The sequence below is a fragment of the Phoca vitulina genome, unplaced genomic scaffold (genome assembly GCF_004348235.1).
Source record: "Phoca vitulina isolate PV1807 unplaced genomic scaffold, GSC_HSeal_1.0 scaffold26, whole genome shotgun sequence".
NCBI lineage: Eukaryota > Metazoa > Chordata > Mammalia > Carnivora > Phocidae > Phoca > Phoca vitulina.
This window is the reverse complement of record NW_022589729.1, coordinates 20,041,690-20,065,122: the sequence shown is the minus strand read 5'-3', so window position 1 is coordinate 20,065,122 and position 23,433 is coordinate 20,041,690. Positions and strand designations below refer to the sequence as shown.

The 23,433-nt window shown below is 50.9% G+C and overlaps 2 protein-coding genes across 2 annotated transcripts; both read right to left on the bottom strand.

The window, feature by feature from the left end:
* Nucleotides 1–705: 705 nt before the first annotated feature.
* On the bottom strand, nucleotides 706–3,353 carry KISS1 (KiSS-1 metastasis suppressor). The gene is made up of 2 exons (XM_032422061.1): nucleotides 2,925–3,353; nucleotides 706–1,019 (listed from the first exon to the last, which is right to left on the bottom strand). The coding sequence occupies exons 1-2, from the start codon at nucleotides 3,025–3,027 to the stop codon at nucleotides 706–708; spliced, it is 417 nt and encodes a 138-aa protein (XP_032277952.1). The 5' UTR covers nucleotides 3,028–3,353.
* A 3,590-nt stretch (nucleotides 3,354–6,943) lies between these two features.
* On the bottom strand, nucleotides 6,944–20,391 carry GOLT1A (golgi transport 1A). Its single transcript, XM_032422304.1, has 5 exons — nucleotides 20,275–20,391; nucleotides 11,227–11,318; nucleotides 10,026–10,204; nucleotides 7,950–8,013; nucleotides 6,944–7,297 (listed from the first exon to the last, which is right to left on the bottom strand). The coding sequence occupies exons 1-5, from the start codon at nucleotides 20,297–20,299 to the stop codon at nucleotides 7,259–7,261; spliced, it is 399 nt and encodes a 132-aa protein (XP_032278195.1). The 5' UTR covers nucleotides 20,300–20,391; the 3' UTR covers nucleotides 6,944–7,258.
* Nucleotides 20,392–23,433: the final 3,042 nt, after the last annotated feature.

The following is a 23,433-nucleotide window of genomic DNA, read 5'->3' as shown; positions in this document are numbered from 1 at the left end:
CTTGGGTCTGAACACCCCAGCAGCGGTCTGACTGTGGGGCTGCAGTGGCCTTTAAACTTCAGTGGACAGGGCAGTGGTTGGCATCGTCTTCCAGATCAAGCTGTCCAACTGGCTGTAAGCTTCCCTTGGAAAGGGAAACGTGCTGATGCTGTCTCCCCCCGGCCTAGATCAGTGCTACTCAGAGTGTGGGCTACAGCTCATGCCTCTCTGCAAAATGTTGTAACCTGTGGGCAATGAGAGAAGTCTAGGAGGGAAGAGGACTGCTTCAGAAATTTTAACAGAAATCTGATATTGCTGAAACACCGAAGCAGCATCCAGTCTGGGTTTCTCTTTATTCTGAAATTTTTCAGTTTTTAGTGATTCACTGTGTGTGTGCTTGTAAGTATCGATCTGCCCCAGATTGGGGAAAAACAGTCTGGTCCTTCACATCTCTAGTTTGAAAAGCACTGTTATCTGTGCTTGATAACACTAAAAGCTATCTTAAAATCAGCAAAAGCTCCAAGTGAAGAGAGAAGGAAAACAATCTCATCTGCGCTGCTTGCAAAAATTAGCCACAAATCACTCCAGGGTGTGTCGGCAGCATTCCCTTTATTACTTCAGGACAGAAACCCCAGTCCCCCTCCCACTGCCCTACCCCCCACCCCCGCACCAACCCCGCAAGCCCGGTTCCCTAGTCCGGGTTTGAAGTTCACGGCCCCCAGCACCTCAGCCACGCCCGGCGCCGCCTCTGAGCCCTGCGGGAGGCGCAGTCTGCCGCTTGCCGTAGCGCAGGCCGAAGGAGTTCCAGTTGTAGGCGGACAGGTCCCTTTCCCGCTGCACCAGCACCGCGCCCCGGGGGGCGGGCATCACGCGGCTGCCGGGGGCGCACAGGCCTGGCCGCTGGGGCCCCGCGGGGCTCTCCGGAAGCGGGCACAGCGAGGCCCCCCGCGGGCTGGGCCGGGCCCGGGCGGGCTTCCACTCTGCCCACCGCGGGCTCTGCTCCCACGGGGCTAGGAGGGCCTGGGGTCCGAGCCGCTGGCCTAGGACAGAGCCACAGAGAGAGGCTGCGGTGAGGCCAGGGCCCAGGAGAGACGGCTTTGGAACACCGGCTCCCATCCCTATCCTGTGCTTCCCTTTCCTTCCTTGACCTCTAGGAAGCCCAGAGCCCAAAGCGGGGCACCACCCGCAGGAGCGTCTTAGCTCAGATGATGGTTAGGTCATTGGCTCCTCTCTCTTTGAACATAGCTTTGGTTGCAAAGGTTTTCCAGGATGATCTTAAACATCTCTTAGATTAAACTACTTCCTTTTGGAAGCAAACAGGGTAGACCTTGGAAATAAGCCTGCAGTACTCGCTGTCTCTGCATCAGGCTCTCCCACGGGACTGAGCTCCTGGGGGCAGGTGGGAGCGGTGTTCGTTCAGCTCTATCTCTGCGTGCTTGAAACGGTGGCCTGCATGCAGTAGGGCCTCAAATGCTTGTTAAATATATAAAAGCGAGTGAACAGCTTGTAGTTACAGAAAGGAGAGAACTAGGACCACTGTGCCCCACACCCCTCCCCAATTACTGTGACCACTAATAAGCTACAGGAGGACTCAGTGAAGAATGGAAAATTATCTGGGTCACCTTAACCTGCTCACCTCCCCCCACTGTAGGTATAATCTCTCCCCTGCACGCCGAGGGCTAACAAGGCTAATTTGAATGCGTTTCACATGCAAAAGGCTTGTTAAGCTCACTCTAATTTTTGGCAGTAAAATAGTGCAACTAGCTCTGAGTAGACAAGAACCCCAGCCAATTGTGGCATGAGATTAGTGGAAATGAGGCCTGGTGTGCGAGTGGGTGTGTGTTGAGGGGGGTAGTTGGCTTTGGGCCCTGCTCTTCAATGCCTTGGCATACTTTGGAGAAGGGGAGTGTGGGCATGGTTCAGAGTTAATGCTATTCTTCCTAGAATGCCCCTCCCACCTTGCTTAGGGCCCGGCTGAGGCAGGGAGGGATGATGGCTTCCTTCCGCTTAAGCCCATCATCCCTGAAGTAGGATAACCGCTCAGGCTATTGTTTGTGGCCTCACCTAAAGCCATTTGCTGACCAACAGGTCAATGTCCCTGGGGCTGCGGCGAGGTTATTCTCTGGGGGAGCCTCCCTCAGCCAGAAAGAATACCTGATCCCAGGAGAGAAGACACTGTTGGCCAAGGACACCCAGGGGCATATTCTCTTTGCTCTGGGATATTTTATGGGCTCGATGCTATCCCCTGCGTAGAGGGTACGCTCCGAGTTCCAGAGCCGGAACTGCAGGCCGGAGAGGCTAAGCCATGTGCTAGTTTGCCCAGGAAACTGACCACCAAGCAGTGTTAAACCCACAGCTCCTGTCTCGGGGACGTCGGGGACTGGCTTGTGCCCCTCAGAGACACACTCTTGGCAGCTGCATGCAGCACCAGCTGGGCTGCTGCAGCATTTGGCTGACTTGGCGGGGGCGTTCTTTACCTCCTTGGGCCTCAGTTTCTCCAGCTAATCAGTTGCACAACGAACTCATAAGGTTGACAGGTATTAAGGATCTGTCCTTTTGTTTAAGTCTTTTTTCTTTTTTTCCAAATTCCCCACAAAGGGTCTGAGATCACTGATGAAAGAAACTTGCATAGTAAATTTCTTCCCAACGGATCTCCTCAGACAGGTGGTTGGCGCAGAGCAGAGAACACAGTGTGAGAAGACCACGAAGGAGCTCAGTGGTTAACAAGCACCTGCACCTAGGTGAGCCTTCTGATGCCCATGAAGAGCAGTAAGCCATCCCTTACTTGCAAGATTCATGGGGCCCCCAAATAAGTTGCATGTGCTAGTCTTAGGTTCCCACTAAATGCCGTGTGAAACTCACATCGATAGACTAGCCTCACTCTGAAAAATAGGGTGACTCTCATTTTGCAACAACTCCCACCCTTCTTCCCAGACAAAGCATACCTGTCGGTCTAGGATTCTCCACAGGTGCCATCTTTTCAAGTGTCTCCCTGAAGGAGGAGGCACAGAGGAAAAGCATCAGCTGCCAAGAAACCAGTGAATTCATCGTGGTGAGAAGGCACAGGTCCTGACAGTGTCCTGAGGCTGAGATAGAGGGAGGGGGAGGAGGACTAAGCCAGGTGCACGGTGTGGGCTGGGTGCTGGGGCAGAGCCCAGTGTGAAGAGGAGAGCCCTGGAGTGAGGGGCAGTGTGGCAATGAGGGCCGTGGGGGTGGGGAGTGAAGTCAAGCAGGGCAAGGAGCTCCACTGAGTGGAGCGCCCTGAGGTCCAAACATTCTCTGGAGCCTAGGAGCTCTGTGCTGGGCTTGCTGTGCCCAACTCCCCCGTTAGACTGTGCCTTCCCGAAACTGGCCCAGCTCCCTCCTGTGGCAACAGGGACTTCATTCCCTTTGTTTTTCAAGAAAAAAGGAAGAAAGAGGCAATCATCTTGTTCTCATAACCCTTCACAGCCTTGAGGACTGTCACTAAATTGTCTCATTGTCTGTAATACAAAGAAGAGAAAAAAATTTCCCTGATTCATCGGGTCAATTTTCTCCTTATTCTATTCCTCGTGGGCTCCAAGAAGATATGAATTGAATTGACCTCGTGATTTTGGCCGCTGAGATGGGAGCTGCGTACCCTGACCCTCACTACACCCCCTTTGCCTTCCACCCCAGCCCTTCCAGCTCTCAAGTTGAATTTGTCTTTGAAAAAGCCATCAGGCACTTTGAGATTGTCCAACAAACATGAGTAAAGACAAACTGGTGGGGAGGCAGGTCCAAAGGCTGGACAAAAAGGGTGTTGGCCGGAGTCTCTGTGGTCCAGGGGGGCAAGTGGGAGGGGCGGGGCTATCAGTGGTGCCCGTGGGCTACTAATGGTTGCTCAGCCCTGTCCATACCTTTGTTCTTGCCCCACCCCCATTCCTCTGCAGGACCTAGGCAGGGGGCAGAGAGGAAGACTCCTGAAATGGGATCAAGAACACTCAAGTCTGGGGCTGCCTGGGTAACTCAGTCGTTAAGCGTCTGCTTTGGCTCGGAGTCCTGGGATCCAGCCCCGCATCGGGCTCCCTACTCCGCGGGAAGCCTGCTTCTCCCTCTCCCCCTGCTTGTGTTCCCTCTCTCGCTGTGTCTCTCTCTGTCAAATAAAATCTTTAAAAAAAAACAACAACAGAACACTCAAGTCTGGCCCCAGCTCTGCCCCACTCCCTGTGGGGCATTAGCAAGTTACCCCCATCTCTGGACCATATTGCTCCTCTGTGAAATAAGAGCACTGTATCAGACTGGTCACTGACTATCCCGTCAGTCGCTTTTCCTTACAGACTGATTCTGTGACACTCTGAAATCCAGACAAGTCTTTCTGCACCTGCTCTAAAGAAGAGAGGCAGGATCAGTTCGTTAGAGAGAGCAGCGGAAAACCATTTCTTTTATGGCTTCAAACCCTGGATGCACAGGGTCCAGGTTAGTTCAGAGATCATACCTGATCACAGCACCAGCTAGGTGCTGTGCTAGATGCTGGGGGGGCACAGGTGTGCTAAGACACAGGGCTGCTTGTTTCCAGCCCTTCCCCAAGATCAAGCTCAAGAAATTGAGCCGTCTTAGCCGGCCATTTCAAAATAACACCGGAAATGATAGGCTGGGGGAGTGTGGGTACCCAGGGAGCTGTGGGAGCCCATGGGAGCTCACCCTGGAGCGGGGCAGGCGGGTTTGCCCCGGGGCGGGGGGTGGTTCCGGAGCTGAGTTTCTGAGCACGGATCAGCCCCATGAATACAGGATTAAGGAAGGCATTTCCAGCAGGGGGCGCTGGAGCTGGGCAGCAGGGGCCGGGCGGGGCGGGGGCCACAGGCCCTCCAGCCTGCCGGGAGCGCAGAGCTTGGCTGGAGAGAAAGACAGTGGTGAGGCTGGAGGAGGGGCACAGGGGGGCTTTATCCCCGAGTAGGCTGAGCCTGAGGGGGGGCATGTGTGTTGCATTTCAGATGGAGCATTCTGGCCGCTCTGCAGGAGCAGGGCGGTGAGTGGGGAAGGTGGGGGGTGGGCAGGCTGTGTGGTTAGGTAAGGGTGCCTTCTTCCAAGCTCCTCCCACCCGTAGCACCTCCTCCTCCTTATAGATAGCATTTAGCACCTGGCCAGGTGAGAACACACACACACACCCATACACCCAACTCTCAGTTCACTTCCCAGCACAGAAGCATTTAACACATGTGGTAGAGTTGAATTGTTTGGAAAAGAACAGCTTTCACGGGGCCTGGAGAGGCTGACCTGCTGTGCGCAATTTTTGTGCCCTCGCCCCAGGTTTTATACCTAGTGGGTAATAGATTCCAGGCGTGGTGGGAAGGCTTTTGAAGTGAGGTGGCTTCCTTCCTGGAGTAACCCGCAGTTCTTAGTGCAGGGGGCCAGCAGGGCGCGTAGGGGCTCTTTGGTTAGGTTTGTACTTGCCATCCATACGTTGGGGGAAAGCCTTGGAGGAATCCTATGGAGCCCCTGAGCCCTGAGGGGTTCCCCAGCTCCCTCCAAAAGCTTCTGTGGCCTCTCATCCCAGCAAGAGCTCGCTCACTGCTTTTATTCCTTCCACAGTAAGGGATTCTCCAAGGTCCTGGTTTCATAAATTCGAGTCAGGGTATTCACCGAGACATCCCAGAATCATCTGGCCAACCTGATAATCAGGAAAGATCAGCACCCCCTTTGCCAGCCAGGGATATGTCTTGTCAGTTTTAGAAGGAAATCCCTGCTCCTCCCTGGGGATCCTCCCTGGGGCTAGGCAGACCCCTCTCCAAGTGGGGGTGCCCCCGTGTACCTACCTTGGCTCTGTCGGGCGGGGTCGGAGTTCCGTGGGGTCTCCAGGCGCTGCTTGGGTCGCTGAACACGCACAGAGAGGGGAGCTGGGCCCCGCAGTGGCCTGATCACGGCCGTTTTATAAAGCCCAAGGTGACGTCTCCAGGCACAGGCCCACCTCTGCCTCCTCCCCCTCCTCAGACCCCTCAGAGAGCCCAGCGTTTGCTGCCTCCCACCGCTTGGCTCTCAGGACAAATCAGCCTCTTTCTCCCCCTCCAGAAGCCCTCCAAGGCTGGCTTTCTGATTCCCACTGGTCCTTCCAACCTCCTCACCCCCTTCGCCCCAGACCCACTTAGCGGGAGACCCATTCTGCCCCAAATGACATGGAAATGGATGATCTGAGGGGGAGGGGAAGGGGGGGCTCGTGCCCTCAGACAAGAGCCACAAGAGCACCCCGTGTGAAGAGAGCATAATGAAGGGGGCGGAAGGGAGAGAAAGGCACAGTCTGACCTAGGGGACGAAGAAAGCAAAATAAAGGGGCAGCTCTAGAAGGTGGGTGTCCCTGGGAAGTGCCCAGGAAACCCTGAGAGTTAACCTCCAGGTACAGCACCTGACGCACCTGACCCTGCTGCTCCCGGGTCCCCCTGCACGTCTCATGATCACACTGCTTTGGGATTGCTGCGTACCTTGCTCTGATAGCAGCGACCAGCTTCCTTTTGCACCCTCAGCACACACCCCTGTGCTCGGTATAGACGCCGAGGGCCCTCACAGGGAGTTACTAAATGCACGCATTGCAAGGCACTCTTGTCTCCTTCCTGGGCCTGCAAGAACACTCTTTACCCTGGGCTGAGGGGCTCGCCAGGACAGAGAATGTCTCCTCCATCAGACTTGGGCTCTCCGAAGGCAGGGGCGATGTCTCCACCCTCAGACAGGAAGCTCTCTCAGCACAGGGGCTATCTGTGGGTGCCCTGTGCACACATCCATCTAATTAATGGTTGAGTAGCATTTCCCACCAGTATGCAGGATTAATACCCATCACTTGTCTGACGCCTACTGTTAACAGGGGTTTACAAACATATTATCTCACTCATTAGGACTGTTAACCAGCAGGATAAAAATGATGGCCTCCGGGAGCAGGCCTGCCCCTCACTCCATGGAATGCTGTGCGTCGGCCTGCCCTGAGTCAGGGACTGGACTTGACAGGCTGGAGACAGTGACTTTGAGTCTCAGACACACAGCTTGGGGATTTAATCTTTGCTTTCCTCCCATAAATGCAGGGCAGGATGTGATACCAGCCCCAGTCCGGTCTCTCTGGGGGTCCCCCCCGGGATCTCTGCTCCCAGCCATGCCAACAGCCTTTTGAGTTGACTTGGGGATTTGCAGTCAGTCATTCAACTCCGTCCTTCCTTCTGGACTTGGAGCGGTCTGGGTATGATGCGGGAGATGAGTCAGTGCAGGGTGGGGGCGGACCCCATTTCCTTTCCAGCCCCCTCAACCAATGATCCAAGTTCAAGGAGCTCATCTCTGCTGTTCAGACCATTGATCTGGTGCCCTGAAGCCTCCGGAACAGCTGTGGGAGCCAAGAATCATTACTCCAGACAAAGAGTGAGGAGCACACTCCGTCTCTATCTAGGTTATTGTGGAGTGGGTCTTTAGAGCTGGGAGCGGTGCCAAGTGCAAATAGGGAGAGGGGGCCACCGGGATGAGCCAGCTGGCTGCAGGGCCACCCCGAGCTTCTCAGAGAGCTCCCATTCTGTCAGAAAATATGCTTTAGAGAAAGGGAGGGGCAGCGGCTGGGGACAACTGCCCCATGCCTGCCCCAAGGACAGAGCGGAATCTGCCACCCACTGCTGCTGTCATTGGCTGTCATACGTCCTCTCCATGCCTGGGGCTGACTCAGCCAGCTCTCCAGAAATCCCTGGCACTTTCTGGCTGGGTCACCTAGACTCTCTGAATCTGTTTCTTTGGCTCTAATAAGGAGCTATGAATAGCCACCTTGCTCTCTACCCAGGCCTCAGGCACAATGCTCCCGGGTCCCCTCTCCTCAGCTGCTCTGGGCAGATGGAGATGGTGTGGGGACGGGAAGGGGTGCTGAGGCTGACCAACCTGGGGAAAGGGGCTTGAGGGGAGATGGGGAAGGGTCCGCTGCGCGGGGGCCGCCGTCTCACCAGGGCCCCCCACCCCAAGGCACCACCACTAAGCCACATGCATCATCCACTTACCTCGCTCAGGAAGGGGATGTTGGAGGCATTGCCCAGGAAGCCAAAGATGACAGGGAAAAAGCCCCTAGGAGCAGAGGGTGGGGAGAGGGGTCAGTGACGGCCTTGGGGGAGAGGGAGAGGGTATCCAGGCTGAGGTCCACCCAAAGGCTCCAGCTTTGGTTCCCAAGAAAGCGGGCCCCTGGGCACTGGGACCCCGCTTGGTTCTGCACCCCTGGTTTTGGGGAGACAACCATGTGGAGAGGGTAAGAATAAAGGGGCGGGGGTCAGGCTCCTTGGATTCAAATCTTGGCTCTACCACTTCCTGGTGCCGTATAAACTTGGGCAAATTCCTTAACTTCTCTGAATCTCAGTTTCCAGCTGTAAATGGCATTAATAATAATAGTACCTACACCCTAGGGCCTTATACAAAGAAATGGTGGGGAAGCTTTTGTTTACATGACTGTCACTGTCTGCACCTCCCTAGGTTGGGTGTACACCGCCTGCCGCAGGTGTCCTGGGCTCCAGGCACGGGCGGCGGGTGGAGGCTGTGCCCGTGCTGATTTTCCCGCTTGCCTCGGCATCCCGTGCATGGAGCCTTTGCTCTTGGCACCCCCACTCTTCTCAGACACACCCGGGCAAGGCCTGGCTGGGCGCATGTGTGGGATCCTTCAAAGGGCGGAGGCACTGAGGTTAGCATGGGGAGGGAGCCCTGCGTGTGCGGAGAGGCGAGGGGGTTAGAAATTTGAATTCTGGCTGAGCTACTTCCTTTCCTTGGGCTTCATTTCCCTGCGGTTCGGGGGCATCTCTGACATCCCTTATAGGTCCCATTTGGGATTTCTGCCCCCAGCAATGCTGTTGCCAGGGGACTCTGTCGAGGTTTACTGTTGGTTCAAACTACGGAATCTGCGGTGGCCCCACTCAGGGTTCTAGTCCCTCAGAAGATGGTCACTGTTGTCAGAATTTGTCTTCTCAACTAGGTTGCAAGTTCCTCAGGGAGTTTCTCCTGGTTTAGTACCACAGCCCCACACCTAGCTCTGGATTTGGCATGCAGTAGGTCCTTTTTTTACGTTTTTGACTATTTGAATAAATGACTAAATGATGACATATTTGAATATTAAGTAAGTGAATGGCAGAGTGTGCGTGAGAAAATTTAGTTTCTTGAAACCACGTTATATGATGTCTAGGTGGTCTGGGGCACTCGGGCTCATCAAGGTGTTTTCAAGGCTGCAGTGAGCAAACGGAAGGCCTTATGAGAACCCGAGGTCCTGACCCTGGCTCCTTCCCATGATTCCATAAGCCATGTTTCTTCCAGCCCCCGTCATCCTCATCCCCAGAGACACTGAGAGTCTTCCCTCCCTCGCCCCTCCTTCCTCAGCAGCCTTTCCTTTCTTCTCCTTAAACACCCTGTAGTCTCCCCTTAAAGCCTGCCTGCCTGTCCCCAGGGCCTGTTCCAGGTCCTGCTTCCTCTAGGACCCCTCCCCTGGCCCTGGCAGTGGCCACACATCTTCGCTGACTTCCGACTCGCTTTTCAGCAGGCCAGGCTGAGGGATGTGGGGCCAGCAGCCAGGCACAGCTGGATCCAGTCCAGATCCTCGGCATACAATCTGTGAGACCTTGGGCAGGGGGCAGCCTCTCTGAGATGGTTTCCTTATCTGCACAAAGCAGTCCTGCAGCGCGTCGTAGGGACGACAAAGTGAGTGATGATTGTGAGCGTGCTTGGGGCATATGACGGGCCTGGAAGATGCTAGTTCACTGCCCTTCCTCCCTGCTGGGTTGTTCAACTTGAAGGCAGGCCCTGTGTCTCCTCCTTGGGGGCAGGCACAGTGCCAGGCACACAGCAGGTGCTCAATGTTTGCTGATGGATGGGCCGATCCCTCCAATTTGTCCTTCATCCTACTGTTGGAGTAGGATGTCTTGGAAAGTGTCTGCCTGATGCCCCTCCTGCCTTTTCAGTCCTTCCACGACCCCCATCTGCAGGATAAAGTCCCAGCTTCTGCACACCCTGCTGCTGATCGTGCTGCCCAAACCCGGTGGGCTGATCTCAGCTACTCAGAGGCCCTAGTGGGGCTCGTCCAGGGGAAAGAGACCTGCACTCACTTGAAGAGCCTAAAGAATCCATAGATCTCCAGGAACATGCCCAGGAGGGGCCAGCGCAACAGTACAATGACCACACCCCCCAGAAAGAAGCTGGTCCCTTTGAGCTTGTGCCTCTGGAAGAAGAAGGAAAATGTCCTCCTCAGGCCGATGATGAACAAGAGGCCGGTCAGGAACAGCAGCTGCGGGGGAGGGAGGGAGAGAAGCATGAGAGCAAACACAGCAACGCCCCCGGGAGTCAGGGGTCAGGCCTGGCGCCCCACGTCAGGCATGGGGCAGGACTTGCTAATGCTTCAAAGAGGGACACATCAGAGAGAGTGACCCCACAGTGTGGCAAACTCCCAGAGCCTTGAGTCATTTCTGCTGGTTAAGAACCGAGCTGCCCAGAGATAGGCGGATGGACAAGGAGAACTTTGGTCTCCCAACTGCTCACCCAATTCAACCCGACTTCTTGGATCCCAGACACTTTTTCATATATGACTTCATCTCTCCACACACCTTGCAAGGAAGGAGGGATAGATAGAGTCTGTCCATTTTACAGACGTGAACGCTGAGGTGTAGGCAGCCATACCCGGAGTCACATGGAACCCTTGGGACTCCGCCGTCTGGCCCAGTCACTACCTTCAGCTTGGCTCCTAATGGTCCCTTAGGAGTGCCTAGGTGTCCATCAAATTGAACTCTCTGGCTTTCTTCCAGCATGTTCCATGCCTTCTCTCCCCTTCTCCATACCTTTTCTCTCGTTGTTCATCTGCCTGCAAGTGCTTCATCCCCCTTCACACCCACTTCCTTTCCAAATTCCTCATCCTTCTGCAGTTGGGCGTGCTTTCTTTCCTCCAATGTTTTATATTCAATGTGCTTATCTTACTGTGACTTTATGGCTGCCCCTGCCTTCCTTCGCAGTTATGGATGTTCGGGTTGTGTCCCTATCCCTTGACTGGGTGGGGGGGATTACAATGGCAGGGATGGTGGCCGATTCGTCTTGGTAGCTGCAGGGCCTCACCCAGAGATTGCCATGAGAATTCACGTCCTCAGATTCTCTATGCCCCGCACGCCTCACTGTGCATCCCCAGCCCCCCTCACCTTCTGGGGCTTGATGGTACTGACCCTTGGATGGGCACGATCTGAATGAACTTGGGGCTGACCTTCCAGGCAATAGAGACCTCAGGTAGGTTGGTGGGGAAAGTACACAGGCTGGGGGACTCACGTTTCCGAAGGCCAGGAGCACGGAATCAAAGTACAGGAGTATTCCAAGGAGGATGAAGAAGATGCCGAAGCCGGTGGTACCCACACCAATCTCTGCAATGGGCAAGGAGGTTGGGGTGGAATGGGCTTTGGGGAGCAGGATGGGATGCTGGAAGTTTCCCCCATTGCCACTGGACAGTTGCCCTCTGGGGAGTGGGGGATGGGGTGGCTCCATTTCTACCCAGGAATCTCAGCTTCTGCGCTCGAGGGGAATGATGGGACAGGAAAGGAAAGGGAAGGTGGGCACAGATTTATGTTTAGCACCTGCACACTGCTGGTCAGTTCTGTACTCTGTGGCATTCTGTCCTCACCACGGCTCTGCGAGGTAGTTAACACTTCCCTCACTGCTTTCTCTTTTCAGCTTCCTCTTGTTTGCAAATGCTACAGTAGCCAGATAATGGTCAGGGTTGGGTCCCTCCGATCCTGTCTTCCTGCAGCTGGGAGCCGCTGATGCCCAACTCAATACCCAGGCAGAAGGGTGCCACTGACAGTTCACGACCACCAGCCCAGAAAAGGCTTAGAACCAGCTGTCCCACTCGATTTCTCAACAGGTTTGCCCTCCTAGATAACTCTTCACACGGTGTGCTTCCTCCTCTAAATGCCGCTGTCCCCACCTTTCAGGTGATGACCTCTCACACTTGATTGGAAAAATAGAAGGAATGTGCTCACCTGAGAGTCTGCACCCTAGCCGGCACCTGCTGCCCCATTCTGCACCTTCCCTCCCGCCGCTGTACCTCGGGTGCCCAGCCCCCCACACCCCTGGGCTTCCTCTAACGTCAGTCCCATGGCTGGGCAGTTCTGCTCCAGGTTGGACCCACACTGACAGCACCCCACCCCACTTAGTATTGTGTGTTTTTGCTTTAAGTCTCAGGGTAATCTTTGAAGTTGTAGGAGTTGGCTGAGAGCCAGTGAGTCCACACGCAGAAGTACAGGATATTAGGGACCCCCTGTTTGGTCAAGGGCTACATCTTTGACGTTTTGATACATTTTTTTCAAATTACTTCCCTCAGGAAGGGTTGTAACAATAACAGGATATGAAGTTGCTTTTTTCTGAAACCCTCTCCATCACACAAAATTGTTAATTTTTACTTATCTTTGCTATTCTGATAGTCAACAAATGACAATTCATTGTGTTGTTTCATTTTGAAATTGAAGTAAACTCCCACTTTAAATTGTGATAAAATACACATCAAATTTAGCATCTTAACCATTTTTAAGTATATGCCCAGTGGTGTGAAGCTCATTCACATTGTTGTGCAACCATCACCACCATCCATCTCCAGGACTCCATCATCTTGCAAAACTGAAACTCTGTCCCATTAAACACTGATTCCCCATTCTCCCCTCCCCAGCCCCTGGCAACCACAACTCTACTTTCTGTTTCTATGATTCTGACTCTGCTATAGGAAGCTCATCTGGGAAATGATACAGTGTTTTCATGTGAATGGCTAATTTCACTTAGTATAATGGCCTCCAGGTTCATCCAGGCTGTAGCAGGTGTCAGAATTTCCTTCCTTTTTAAGGCTGAATAATAATTCATTGTATGTTTATAATGCATTTTGTTTATCTGCTCATCTGTGGGTGGAACTTGGATGGCTTCCACCTTTTGGCTACTATAAATAATGCTGCTGTGAACATGGATGAATGAATATCTTCTCAAGATTCTGCCTTCACTTCTTTTGGATATATATCCAGAAGTGGAATTGCTGGATGATATGGTAGTTTTTTTTTAAGTTTCTGAGGGCCCTCCACACTATTTTCCAGGGTAGCTGGACCAGTTACATTCTCACTAGCAGGGCACAAGGGTTCCAATTTCTCTACATCCTCGCCAACACTTGTTATTTTCTGTTTTTTGTTTTGTTCTTGATAGCATCCATCTTAATGGGTGTGAGTGGCATCTCACTGTGGTTTGATTTGCATTTCCCTGATGGTGAGTGATGTTGAGCATCTTTTCATGTGCTTGTTGGCCATCTGTATGTCTTTAGAGAAATTCAAGTCAATTCAAGTCCTTTGTCTATTTTAACAGGTCGTTTGGGGGTTTTTGTTGTTGCTGTTGAGTTGTAGGAATTCTTTATATATTATGGATATTAACCCCTCATCAGATACATGATTTGCAGATACTTTCTTCCATTCCATAGGTTGCCTTTTCACTGTGTCGATCGTGTCCTCTGATGCAGGGAAGTTTTCAATTTTGATATGCTCCAATTTAACTACTTTTTCCTTAGTTGCCTATATTTTTGGTATCCAATCCAAGAAATCATTATCAATTCCAGTGTCATGAAGCTTTTCTCCTAAGTTTTTTTTTAAAGAGCTTTATAGTTTTAGCTCTTGCTTTGAGTTAAGATAAACTTTGAGTTTATTTTTGCAGACGGTGTAAAGTACAGGTTCAACTTCATTCTTTTGCATGTGGATGTCCAGTTCACCCAACATCATTTGTTGAGGAGATTGCCATTTCCCCACTGAATGGTCTTGGCACCCTTGTTGAAAATCATTTGACCATCTTTGCCTGGGTCTATTTCTGGGCTCTCTATTCTATCCCTTTGGTCTATGTGTCTGTCTCTATGCTAGTCCCACACTGTTCTGAACACTGTAGTTTTGTAATAAGTTTTGAAATCAGTAAGTGTGAAACCTCCAACTTTGTTCTTCTCTTTCAAGATTGCTTTCATTATTTGAGATTCCTTGAGGTTCCATGTGCATTTTACAATGGATTTTTCTATTTCCACAAAAAATGTCATTGGGATTTTGATAGAAATCACACTGAATCTATAGATTGCTTTGGGTAATATTGACATCTTAACAATGTTAAATCTTATAATCCATAAACATGGGATGACTTTCTATTTATTTGTGTCTTTTAAAATTTTCTCCAGCAACATTTAGTGGTTTTCAGTAAGTCTTTTGCCTCCTTGGTTAAGTTTGTTTCTAAGTATTTTATTCTTTTTGATGGTATTACAAATGGAATTCTGTTGCCTCCTTTGAAAATATTACTGATGATATTGTACCGCTTCAAGTTTACATTGCATAGTCTTGCAACGTTATCTACTTCATATAGCTAGAATGCCTTATTTTCTTTTTATTGTAAATTACATGGTAGTTGGGGATATGGCAAGAGTGTCTTTTTAAACTACAACATGTATAACTTTATTAAAAATGGCTTAATTTTTAGGATCCCCTGGCTGGCTCAGTTGGTGGAGCGTGCAACTCTTGACCTCGGGATTGTGGTTCGAGCCCCACATTGGGTGTAGAGATTACTAAAAAAATAAACTTTAAAAAATGGCTTAATTTTTAGAAATTGAAGTTGGCTTAATTTTTTAAAAGGGAATATACAGGTAATTTTTAAAGAAAAAAATTTTACTGAACTCGTTAACTAACATCTTAGAATCGGTCCTCACAATACGTATGAAATTTTTATTATTGCCATGCTTTTAGAGATAGTTGTAAAAAGCTGTTAAAAGTCTGGTTGTTCAGAGGCAGACTGTAAAAATAAAACAAAAATAAAATTTTTGAGACTAGACCTACTGGTTAAGTTCTGTTTACAACAGAAGGTAAATGAAACAACACCATTACCTTCTGGTCATTTTTCATAATCTGTTACTGTACAGATCTTAAGAGGATTAGGATCAGTGTCAGTACAGAAATAAGGCCAAAGGACTTCTTTAAAAGAATCATTAAAAATATAGAGATGAGGGGCGCCTGGGTGGCTCAGTTGGTTAAGTGACTGCCTTTGGCTCAGGTCATGGTCCCAGGATCCTGGGATTGAGCCCCGCATCGGGCTCTCTGCTTGGCGGGAAACCTGCTTCTCCCTCTCGCACTCCCCCTGCTTGTATTCCCTCTCTCTCTCTCTGTCAATTAAATAAATAAATAAAATATTTTTTAAAAAAGCTTTAAAAAAATATATAGAGATGAGATTAGGGGCGGCTGGCTGGCTCAGTCAGTAGAGTGCGTGACTCTTGATCTTGGGGTTTGAGACTCACGTTGGGTGCAGAGATTACTTAAAAAGAAAATCTTAAAAAAAATAGAGATGAGATTTATCATTCAGATTACAGACCAAATGTACAGAAAAATGCCATTCTCACTGGGTTTCTCTTTGGCAGAGCTGGATTTTGTTAGGACCTAAGGCAACATCCTCTCTCTCAACACATCATCCAGCTGCCTGGAATCCATCTTCTACTAATGGCTGGTTCCTCCTGTTTCTGACAAACCTCTGTGATCTAAATGGATTGGTTTCCTATGTCCACTTCCCAGTAACACCTGCTTGAATTACATCCTCAGAGACAATAAGTTGAGGATCTAGGCACACAACTACTTCATCATGATAATTTTATATAGGCTAGGATATCGTGGAGGAAGACCATCCATAACCCTGCTTCTTTCATCTGAATGGCAAAGTATTTTAAGTTTTTATGCCTGTGTTAAAAGTCTCTGTTATCAGCTTACACCTGCCATAAAAATATGTCATTGATTCCAATTCTGATACTACACCTTCCCCTCTATCTCCTTTAGCAGATGTTTTTGTGTGGAAACACAATGTAAATATCTTACCGGGTTTTCATTTTGTTTTGTTAAAATATCCATATGTCCCCCCTGTAAACACTTCAGAAGAGCCTCTTACTCATTTTGTAGAGACAGCAGAAGTTTCTTAAAGTCGCATTATGTCTTGTCTCCTCTATTCTACTTTCTCCTGCAACAGTGATTTCCTGGCCTGCATAGTTATTACTTTCCCACCCTGCCCCACATTCTTCTTCAAGGGCTGATACAATTCTAGAATTTTCCTGTGATGGGGGCAACCTACTGCTTCCGGCGTTCAGTGGGGAAACTGCACTGTGGACACAACACCTTGCAGAAAAGGGGTCGCAAACTGTGTCTCTCATATGCAAGCCTCAGACCTTCCTTTGCCTCTCGCTTCCAGAAGCTTCGTGATTTCAGTTGTTACCGACTGGGGGTTGCTCCTGAAGTTCTAGGGGCAGCAAGCATGGCAGAGAGGGCAGGAGATGGGGTCTGTCACCAGGAGTGACAGAAGTGCCTGCCAGGAGCCAGACAGATGGGGCAGCGCTCCCCCTGCTGGAGATGAGCCAGAGCTGATGTTTCTCCATCACTTGATTAAGGTGGCGTCTGCTGGGACGCCCCCCCGCCCCACTATAAAGTTACTCTCCAGCCCCTACCCCACCCCTGCCAGGATGTCCTTCTCATCCTGCCTGGCAGACAGTGGCCCCCAGTGAGAACACCCTTGTCACCCAGGGAGGGCTCTGCCACCCGCCCTGGGCAGCACCCTCCCCCTTCGACCTAATGGCTTTAGGACTGAACCAGGAATGGGAATAGGGAGGAAGAAAGAGCCTTCCAGGTCACTTTCAAGATTAACAACAGTGATTAACAGGGATAACTGCTAACACTAATAAGCACCCTGTGCCAGGCACAGTCCAGGTACTTTGCATATATCAACTCATTTAATTTTCATACCTGCCTATGAAGTAGGTTATGTAGGAAACCCTCTTGCTCTGTTAGTCCCATTTCACAAACAGAAATGGAACCACTGAAAGGGTAAGTCCTTGCCCAGGGCTACACAGCCAGGAGCTGGCAGAACCAGGGTTTGAACCCAGTTGTCTGGCTCTAGGAAAAGTGCTTTTAGGAGCGCCTGGGTGGCTCAGTCGTTGAAGCGTCTGCCTTCGGCTCAGGTCATGATCTCTGGGTCCTGGGATCGAGCCCCACATGGGGGGGGGGTCCATGCTCAGCAGGGAGTCTGCTTGTCCCTCTGCCGCTCCTCTGCTCATTCTCTCTCTCTCTCTCAAATAAATTCAGTTAGTTTTTTTTTTTTTAAGTGTCTTTAGCCAGCCCAGTCCCATCCATTTCCCCTCCCAAGCCCGTCCACAGGAGCTGCTCCTGCTTTGACTACAACGGCGTCCGTGTTCCCAGATCCGATGGATGGACGCTGGCGCTCATCTGTCCGCTCTTGGCCTCTCCCTTCTTAAAATATCCTCTCTTGGCTTCTGTGACACCCTATCCTTGATTTTCATCCTGCTGCTCTTGACCGCACTTGCCCAGCCTCCTTTGCTGGCTCCTGCTTCTTCCTCTTCCTCTTGGGGTTTGAATTGCTCAGGGCTTCAGCCCAAGCTCGCTTCTCCTCTCATTCTATTTCACACTCATTCCCATGTCTTTAAATATCACTCGGATGCTGACAACGTCGATATTTATCTTTCTAGCCCATGCCTGTCTTTGAGCTGCCAAGCTCCTACCCAGCAGCTGACTTGGCATCCCTGCTCACTTGGTTTTCTCTCTCTGGGGCATCTTTAACTCAACAGGTCCAAACTGAGCTACTGGGCTTCTTCCTTCACCCTGTGCCCTTCCCGGTTTTCCCCAAATGAATACAAATGTCACCCCCCGCAGCCAGCCACTTGAGGCAGAAGCCCACGAGCCATCTGTGAGTCTCGCTCACTGCTCCTCCCTGTGCAAACCACAGCTAAGTTTTATTGCTTCTTCTTCCCTGAGGTATCTTGAAAGCGGTGCATTTTTCTCCACTCTTACTGCTTAATTCCAAGCCACCATCATCTCTTTCCTGGATTTCTACATTTTCCAGTTAGTTCCCGGCTTCAGTCCTGCCCCCTCTCATCCCATCCCCACACAGTAGTCAAGGGGCTTGGAAAGCATACAACCCAATCGTGTCAGTGCGCTGCTTAGGATCCTTCATGGCTTCCCACTGGGCCTCGACTAAAAGTGTCCTCCCAGCCACACCTTGGCTTACAGACCCTGCATGATGGGGCCTCAGCCTGCTTGTTAATCTTCCTCTCTTGTCACCATCCCCCTTGCCTACCATACTCTAACCACATCTTCCTTCCTTCCTTCCCCTTCCTTTCCCTTCCCTTCATCACTGTTTCTATGATGAGCCTTCCTGCCTCAGGACCTTTGTATATGCGGTTTCCTCCCATGGGTTATCTGCCTAAGGCATACTCATCCTTGAGGTCTTAAGGTTCCTTAGGGAAACCTGGTCCCCTCACGATTACCTGACCTAAATCTGGTTCTCTCATCTCTCCCTCTCATAGGACTTAGCACACTTTGGCTTAATAACATGTTGGCTTGCCACTAGACTCAGGCCACAGCTCCCTTCTCTCTCTATTTTTATTTCCTAAGTCAGGAGTTCTCAACTGGAGGGATGGGCAGGGGTGATTTTATTCCCCAGGGGACATTTGGCAATGTCTGCTGACATTTTTCATTGTCACTACTGGGAGTAGGACATATTGGCATCTAGGACAGACCCCCACAACAAAGAATTATCCTGCTCCAAGATGCCAGTAGTAAGGAACTGAGAAACTGTGCCCTAGGTGACCTTATGGACTCTCATGGTTTGAAATACCATCTATATGCTGGCAATTCCCAAATTTGTCTAACTCAGGCCTTGACCTTGAACTCTAGACTCACATACCTGACTGCCTACTTGACATCTCACCTGGATGTCTACTAGCACATCAAACTCAACATGTCTAAAACCCAACTCGACCCTTCTAATTGCTCAGGCTGAAAATACTGGCAGGATTCTCGCCTTCTTTCTCTCACACCCACATCTATCAGCAAATCCTTCCAGCAATTTTCTCAGAGCTGATTCAGCCTTCGCCATGTCCTCCGCTTCACTGCCACTGTCCTGGTGTTCTCCACCATCTCTCACCTCAGAACTGGTCTCCCTGTTGCTGACCTCACACTTCTACAGCCTATTTTCAACCCGGTACCCAGAGTGATCTTTTAAAAATGTACATAGATCACATCACTCACTTCTCTGCACAAAACTCTCCAGTCATTTCCCATCTGGTGGAGATAAAACCAAAGTTCTTACACAGCTTCATCTTTCAGTGACCTCCTGGACCTAAACTCCTACCACTCTCCCCTTTCCTGGCTTTGCTGCAGCCACAGCATACAATAAGCATGCTAATGCCTCAGGGCCTTTGCACTGGCTGTTCCCTATCCTGGAACAGCTTCCCCTCCAGACTGCTGCATAGCTTTGCTTCCTTGCTTCCTGTAGGTCTCTGTATAAAAGGTACCTTCTCAGCGAAGCCTTTCCTAACCACTCTGCACAGCACAGTAGCCCCTCCTACCTCACTCTCCCTAGCCTCCTCAGCCTGTTTCATTTTGTCCGGAGGACCCATCACCATCTGACATACTACCTACTGATTTATCTGTTAACTACCTGTTTCCCCACTCCAGCATGTACGCAGGAACATGTCCGTTCCATTTCAGTATACTCTCGTATACTCCATGCCCAACACGAGGCTCAGCACGTAGTCGAGACAAATTTGTTCAGTGGATGAAGATTATCACCAGTTCACAGATGAAACCCTGGGCTCAGAGGCTTTAAGTCACAGTTCTCCCCGCCCCTGCCAGGCCTGTGGGCTACCTCCCTGCCATCTCCCCGCAGAGGAAGGGGAAGGATAAGGATATTTAGGAGTGAGGGTACAGTAATTTGGGGACAGGAGTGGAATTTAATTTCTGGTAAGAAGGGACCCAAGGTGGGGTCACTGGCTGGCTCAGTCGGGTGGTGAGTTCAAGCCCCACGTTTGGGGTAGAGTTTACTTTAAAAATAAAAAAAATTAAAAAGAAGAAGAAGAAGGGCCCCAAGGCCACAGGGGACCCAGAGAGTTTGTGGGGAAAATGTCTCAATGGGCAGCGACCTCCTGAGTCCACCTTTGCAGCATCCCAGGTCTAGAACCATGATGGGGAAGGGACCAGCTTGGGTGGTGAATTTGCCGCTTCCCCCAGGCACCAGCGTCTAGCTAGCCGGGGAAGTGGGGGGGGGGGGGTCCCGAGCAACACCCACCCACTAGAAGGCAGGGGAGCCACACCCGCTCGTAGCCATGCTGCCAGCAGGATGCCAGCACAGCAGCTCCAGGCCACCGGCTCCAGAGGTCGCCTTACAGGTTCCCAGCGGGAGATCGGGGCTGGGAGGGGCAGCGTCTCCGTCCCCCCGCCCCCCAGCCTGTAGCCTCCGGTCCAGCCCAGCCCCCTCCACGGCACCGGCCCCTGCACTCACTCTGCCACTCGGTGATGGAGATCATGCCGCAGGCTGCCTGGGGGGCCTTCCGGGTCGAAGCTGCCAAGGGGTGAGGAGCAGAGAGGACCAGACTTCTCGTGCATGCTCCAGGGAAGCTGACCCTTGATAAATTGTGAAATGAGCCTCTGGTAAATCATTAACTCCCTCCCCTCTCCAAACCCCACCTCTCCCCCCCTCCTCACCCAAATGGCTGCTTAAAGTCGTAGGCTCCCTTCTCCAGGGTCGTCCCAGAGGGCACTGGCCCCTGTCACACGCTCGCTTACCTGGAGGAGGCAACAACCCCCCCACGACCCCTCCAGCGCCCCCACTCCTGCGCCCTGAGGCTGAGTTCAGCTGCTTCCAAGTCCTCCGCAAAACTCAGACCGTATAGGGGACTGGGATCTCAGGCTACCCAGGTTCCTTACCTGGTTTGATGGGGGGGGGGAGTGGGGTTGTGGGAAGACTTGGAATCCGTGTTTCTCTTTGGAAAAGTACTCAATTCATCCTGCAGGTAAAGTCCCCTTGCTTTGCGCTAGTACCCATACTAGACAATAGGGGGCGGCAAGCCACTGAGTAAAACCTGTTGCAGGCCGTCTCTGGGAGAGCGGGATTGGGTTACATCAAGGGCAAAAGCGCCCCAGGGAGGGTTTCGACCTCCTTTTCCCCAGCGGTGTCCAGCTTTGGACAGTGAGGTTGAGCTAGGGACGATGAAAGATGAATTTGGGCTTGGGGTAGGGCTGGACACTTCCAGAAGCCTGGTTCTAGTTCCCCTACCAGCTGTATAGACATGGGTGCATCCTTTCCGCCCTCTGTAGGCTTGCAGAAAGAGGGGTACATAGTTCCTAACATCCTTTCTGCCGCTGTGGAGCCCTGACTCTCAGCCCCCTGAGCCAGCATCCCCTTTGTAATGTCTCCTCTATCCTGAAATGAAGTTCATAGATGAGATGACCAATCTACACACGCCATTTTTAAAAACACTAATTATAATAAAGAAGGAAAAGAAGCATTTATAATAGAGCACACTGTCTCTCAATATATAAATGCTCAGGCAAGACTTACCCAGAAGACATAAATGAAACAGGCAGATTGCTTGCACCTGCTTATAATAAATATGCTTAAATTTAAGAGAAATAGAAAGCCAGAGTCCTTGTATTGCGAAACAAAAACAACCCCACCCCAAGAAAATGAGAGAGCAGTAGGAAATGAAATGTTAGGTAAGTAATAACAGACCAGATGTACTTACATATAAAAAGAGGGAAATAGCCGTAAGAGAAAGAGGGAAATAGTCTTAATTGAAGGAGGGATAACATAGCAAGGCAAAGTGGAGACAATGAGGAGGCGCGCTGTGAATGCAGATGAACCGGGTCTTCTGTGTGTATTGTTCAAACGGCTCCCCAAGGCCCCCGGAGCAGGGTAGCGCGGGCATATCACCAGCACAGGGATCTCTGTCTTGAAATGTCCTCGGTCGTGTGTTTAGGTAAAACTGCAGCTGTGGGCCTTGGAGGTTGTGTATTTCCAATAGACAACGGGGAACGGAGGGTGGTTTGGCCAGGGAAACGTGATACAGGCACCTGAGGGCGAGTGCCTCTGTGTGTGTGTGTGTGTGTGTGTGTGTGTGCGTGTGCGTGCGCACGCGTGCGTCTGGGACAGTGCTGGAGAAAGCTAGAGACACAATACGCAAGTCCCCCAAACATTTCCACGCGCAATCCTTACAACATCGGTGTTCGTCCCAGGGCTGCAAAAACTTTACAAATGTCAAGAATGGCAATCCTATGAAATCATCTCTAAAAACAACTATTAAGGAGATCTAATGAGATCTCCTGCCTTTCAAGTATCTTGGCTTGCATGATTGGTTCTCTCAGATCTCCGCCGTTAACTATTTGCAGTGAGTCTGTGCTTGCTCAGTGAGACCCTACTGCCTCGGAACGGTCCTCAGCCTCATAAACAGTACTTGTTTATGAGGTTACACTACAGTGTGCAGACAATGCGCGCAGTGGTTTATTCAACAATTTTGAGACAATGTCTTTATTCCATTTCAGTTTCTTCTCCATTAGGATGATCATGTAACTTACCGAGGTATTCATAAAACTGATTTAAAAAAACAAAAAGCTTAGGGGCACCTGGGTGGCTCAGTGGGTTGAGTGTGGGACTCTTGATTTGGCTGTCATGATCTCAGGGTCGTGAGATAGGGCTCCGAGTGGGGCTCCGCGCTCAGCAGGGAGTCCGCTTGAGATTCTCTCTCTCCCTCCGCCCTTCCCCCCTCAAATAAATAAATCTTTAAAAAAAAAAACCTTAGAAGCCGGTAAGAACTTCTTAGTACTATTATGAATTGCAGTATGACCAACGTGTACTGGAAGGCGTTTAGTTCAGTTATACATTTTAAAGTCATGCAGAGTGGAGGACGGTCACTGTTTTGGAAATCTACCTGGTGCATTGCAGCAGCTGCCAGTAAGAGCTTTGCCCTCTTGTCACTGAGATAACCTCAGCTCCCCGCAAATTTCCAACATTTCCCCTAGGGGGTGCTATCACACACACACACCCCCTCCGGCCCCCTCCCCCCCCCCCGCCCCACCATTGAAAACCACTGGTTGGTTAAGAGCTTGGGCTCTGAAGTCAGAGTGCTCTGGGCTTTAACGTAGCTTCGGGAGACCTTAGACATTTTATTTACCTTTTCCGCGCCTCAGCGTCTGGGATGATAATAGTACTTACCACGTAGAGCTAGAACGAGGACTGGTGAGTAAATGCCCAGAACCGGGTACCTGGCACATAGCAAATACTTAATGAGCCAGTGTTATTACTCTTCTAGTATAGCTATGATAATATTGTTACTAATATTACTATATTAGGATACTATAGTATACTATTAAATGCTGTTATATGAAAGACTTCTCTCAAATGTGGTTCTAAACTGCTCCCACAGGTGTATAAAATAGCAGTTAGGAATACCTCCCCCCCCCCCCCCCCCCACGCCATGGTGCTCATCTGTGAGCTTGGAGGAACTGAACTCTCCTCAAACAGGGCCCTCCCAGCCTGATTCTCCGATGGCAGGTGCTGGGTGCTGGAGTTGGGCCCAGAGGGGCTTGTCCACAGAGCCCACAGTCCTGGAGAGGAGCCCCTTCATGGGGGCAACCCCAGGGAGGAGGATGTAGGCTCTAGAAT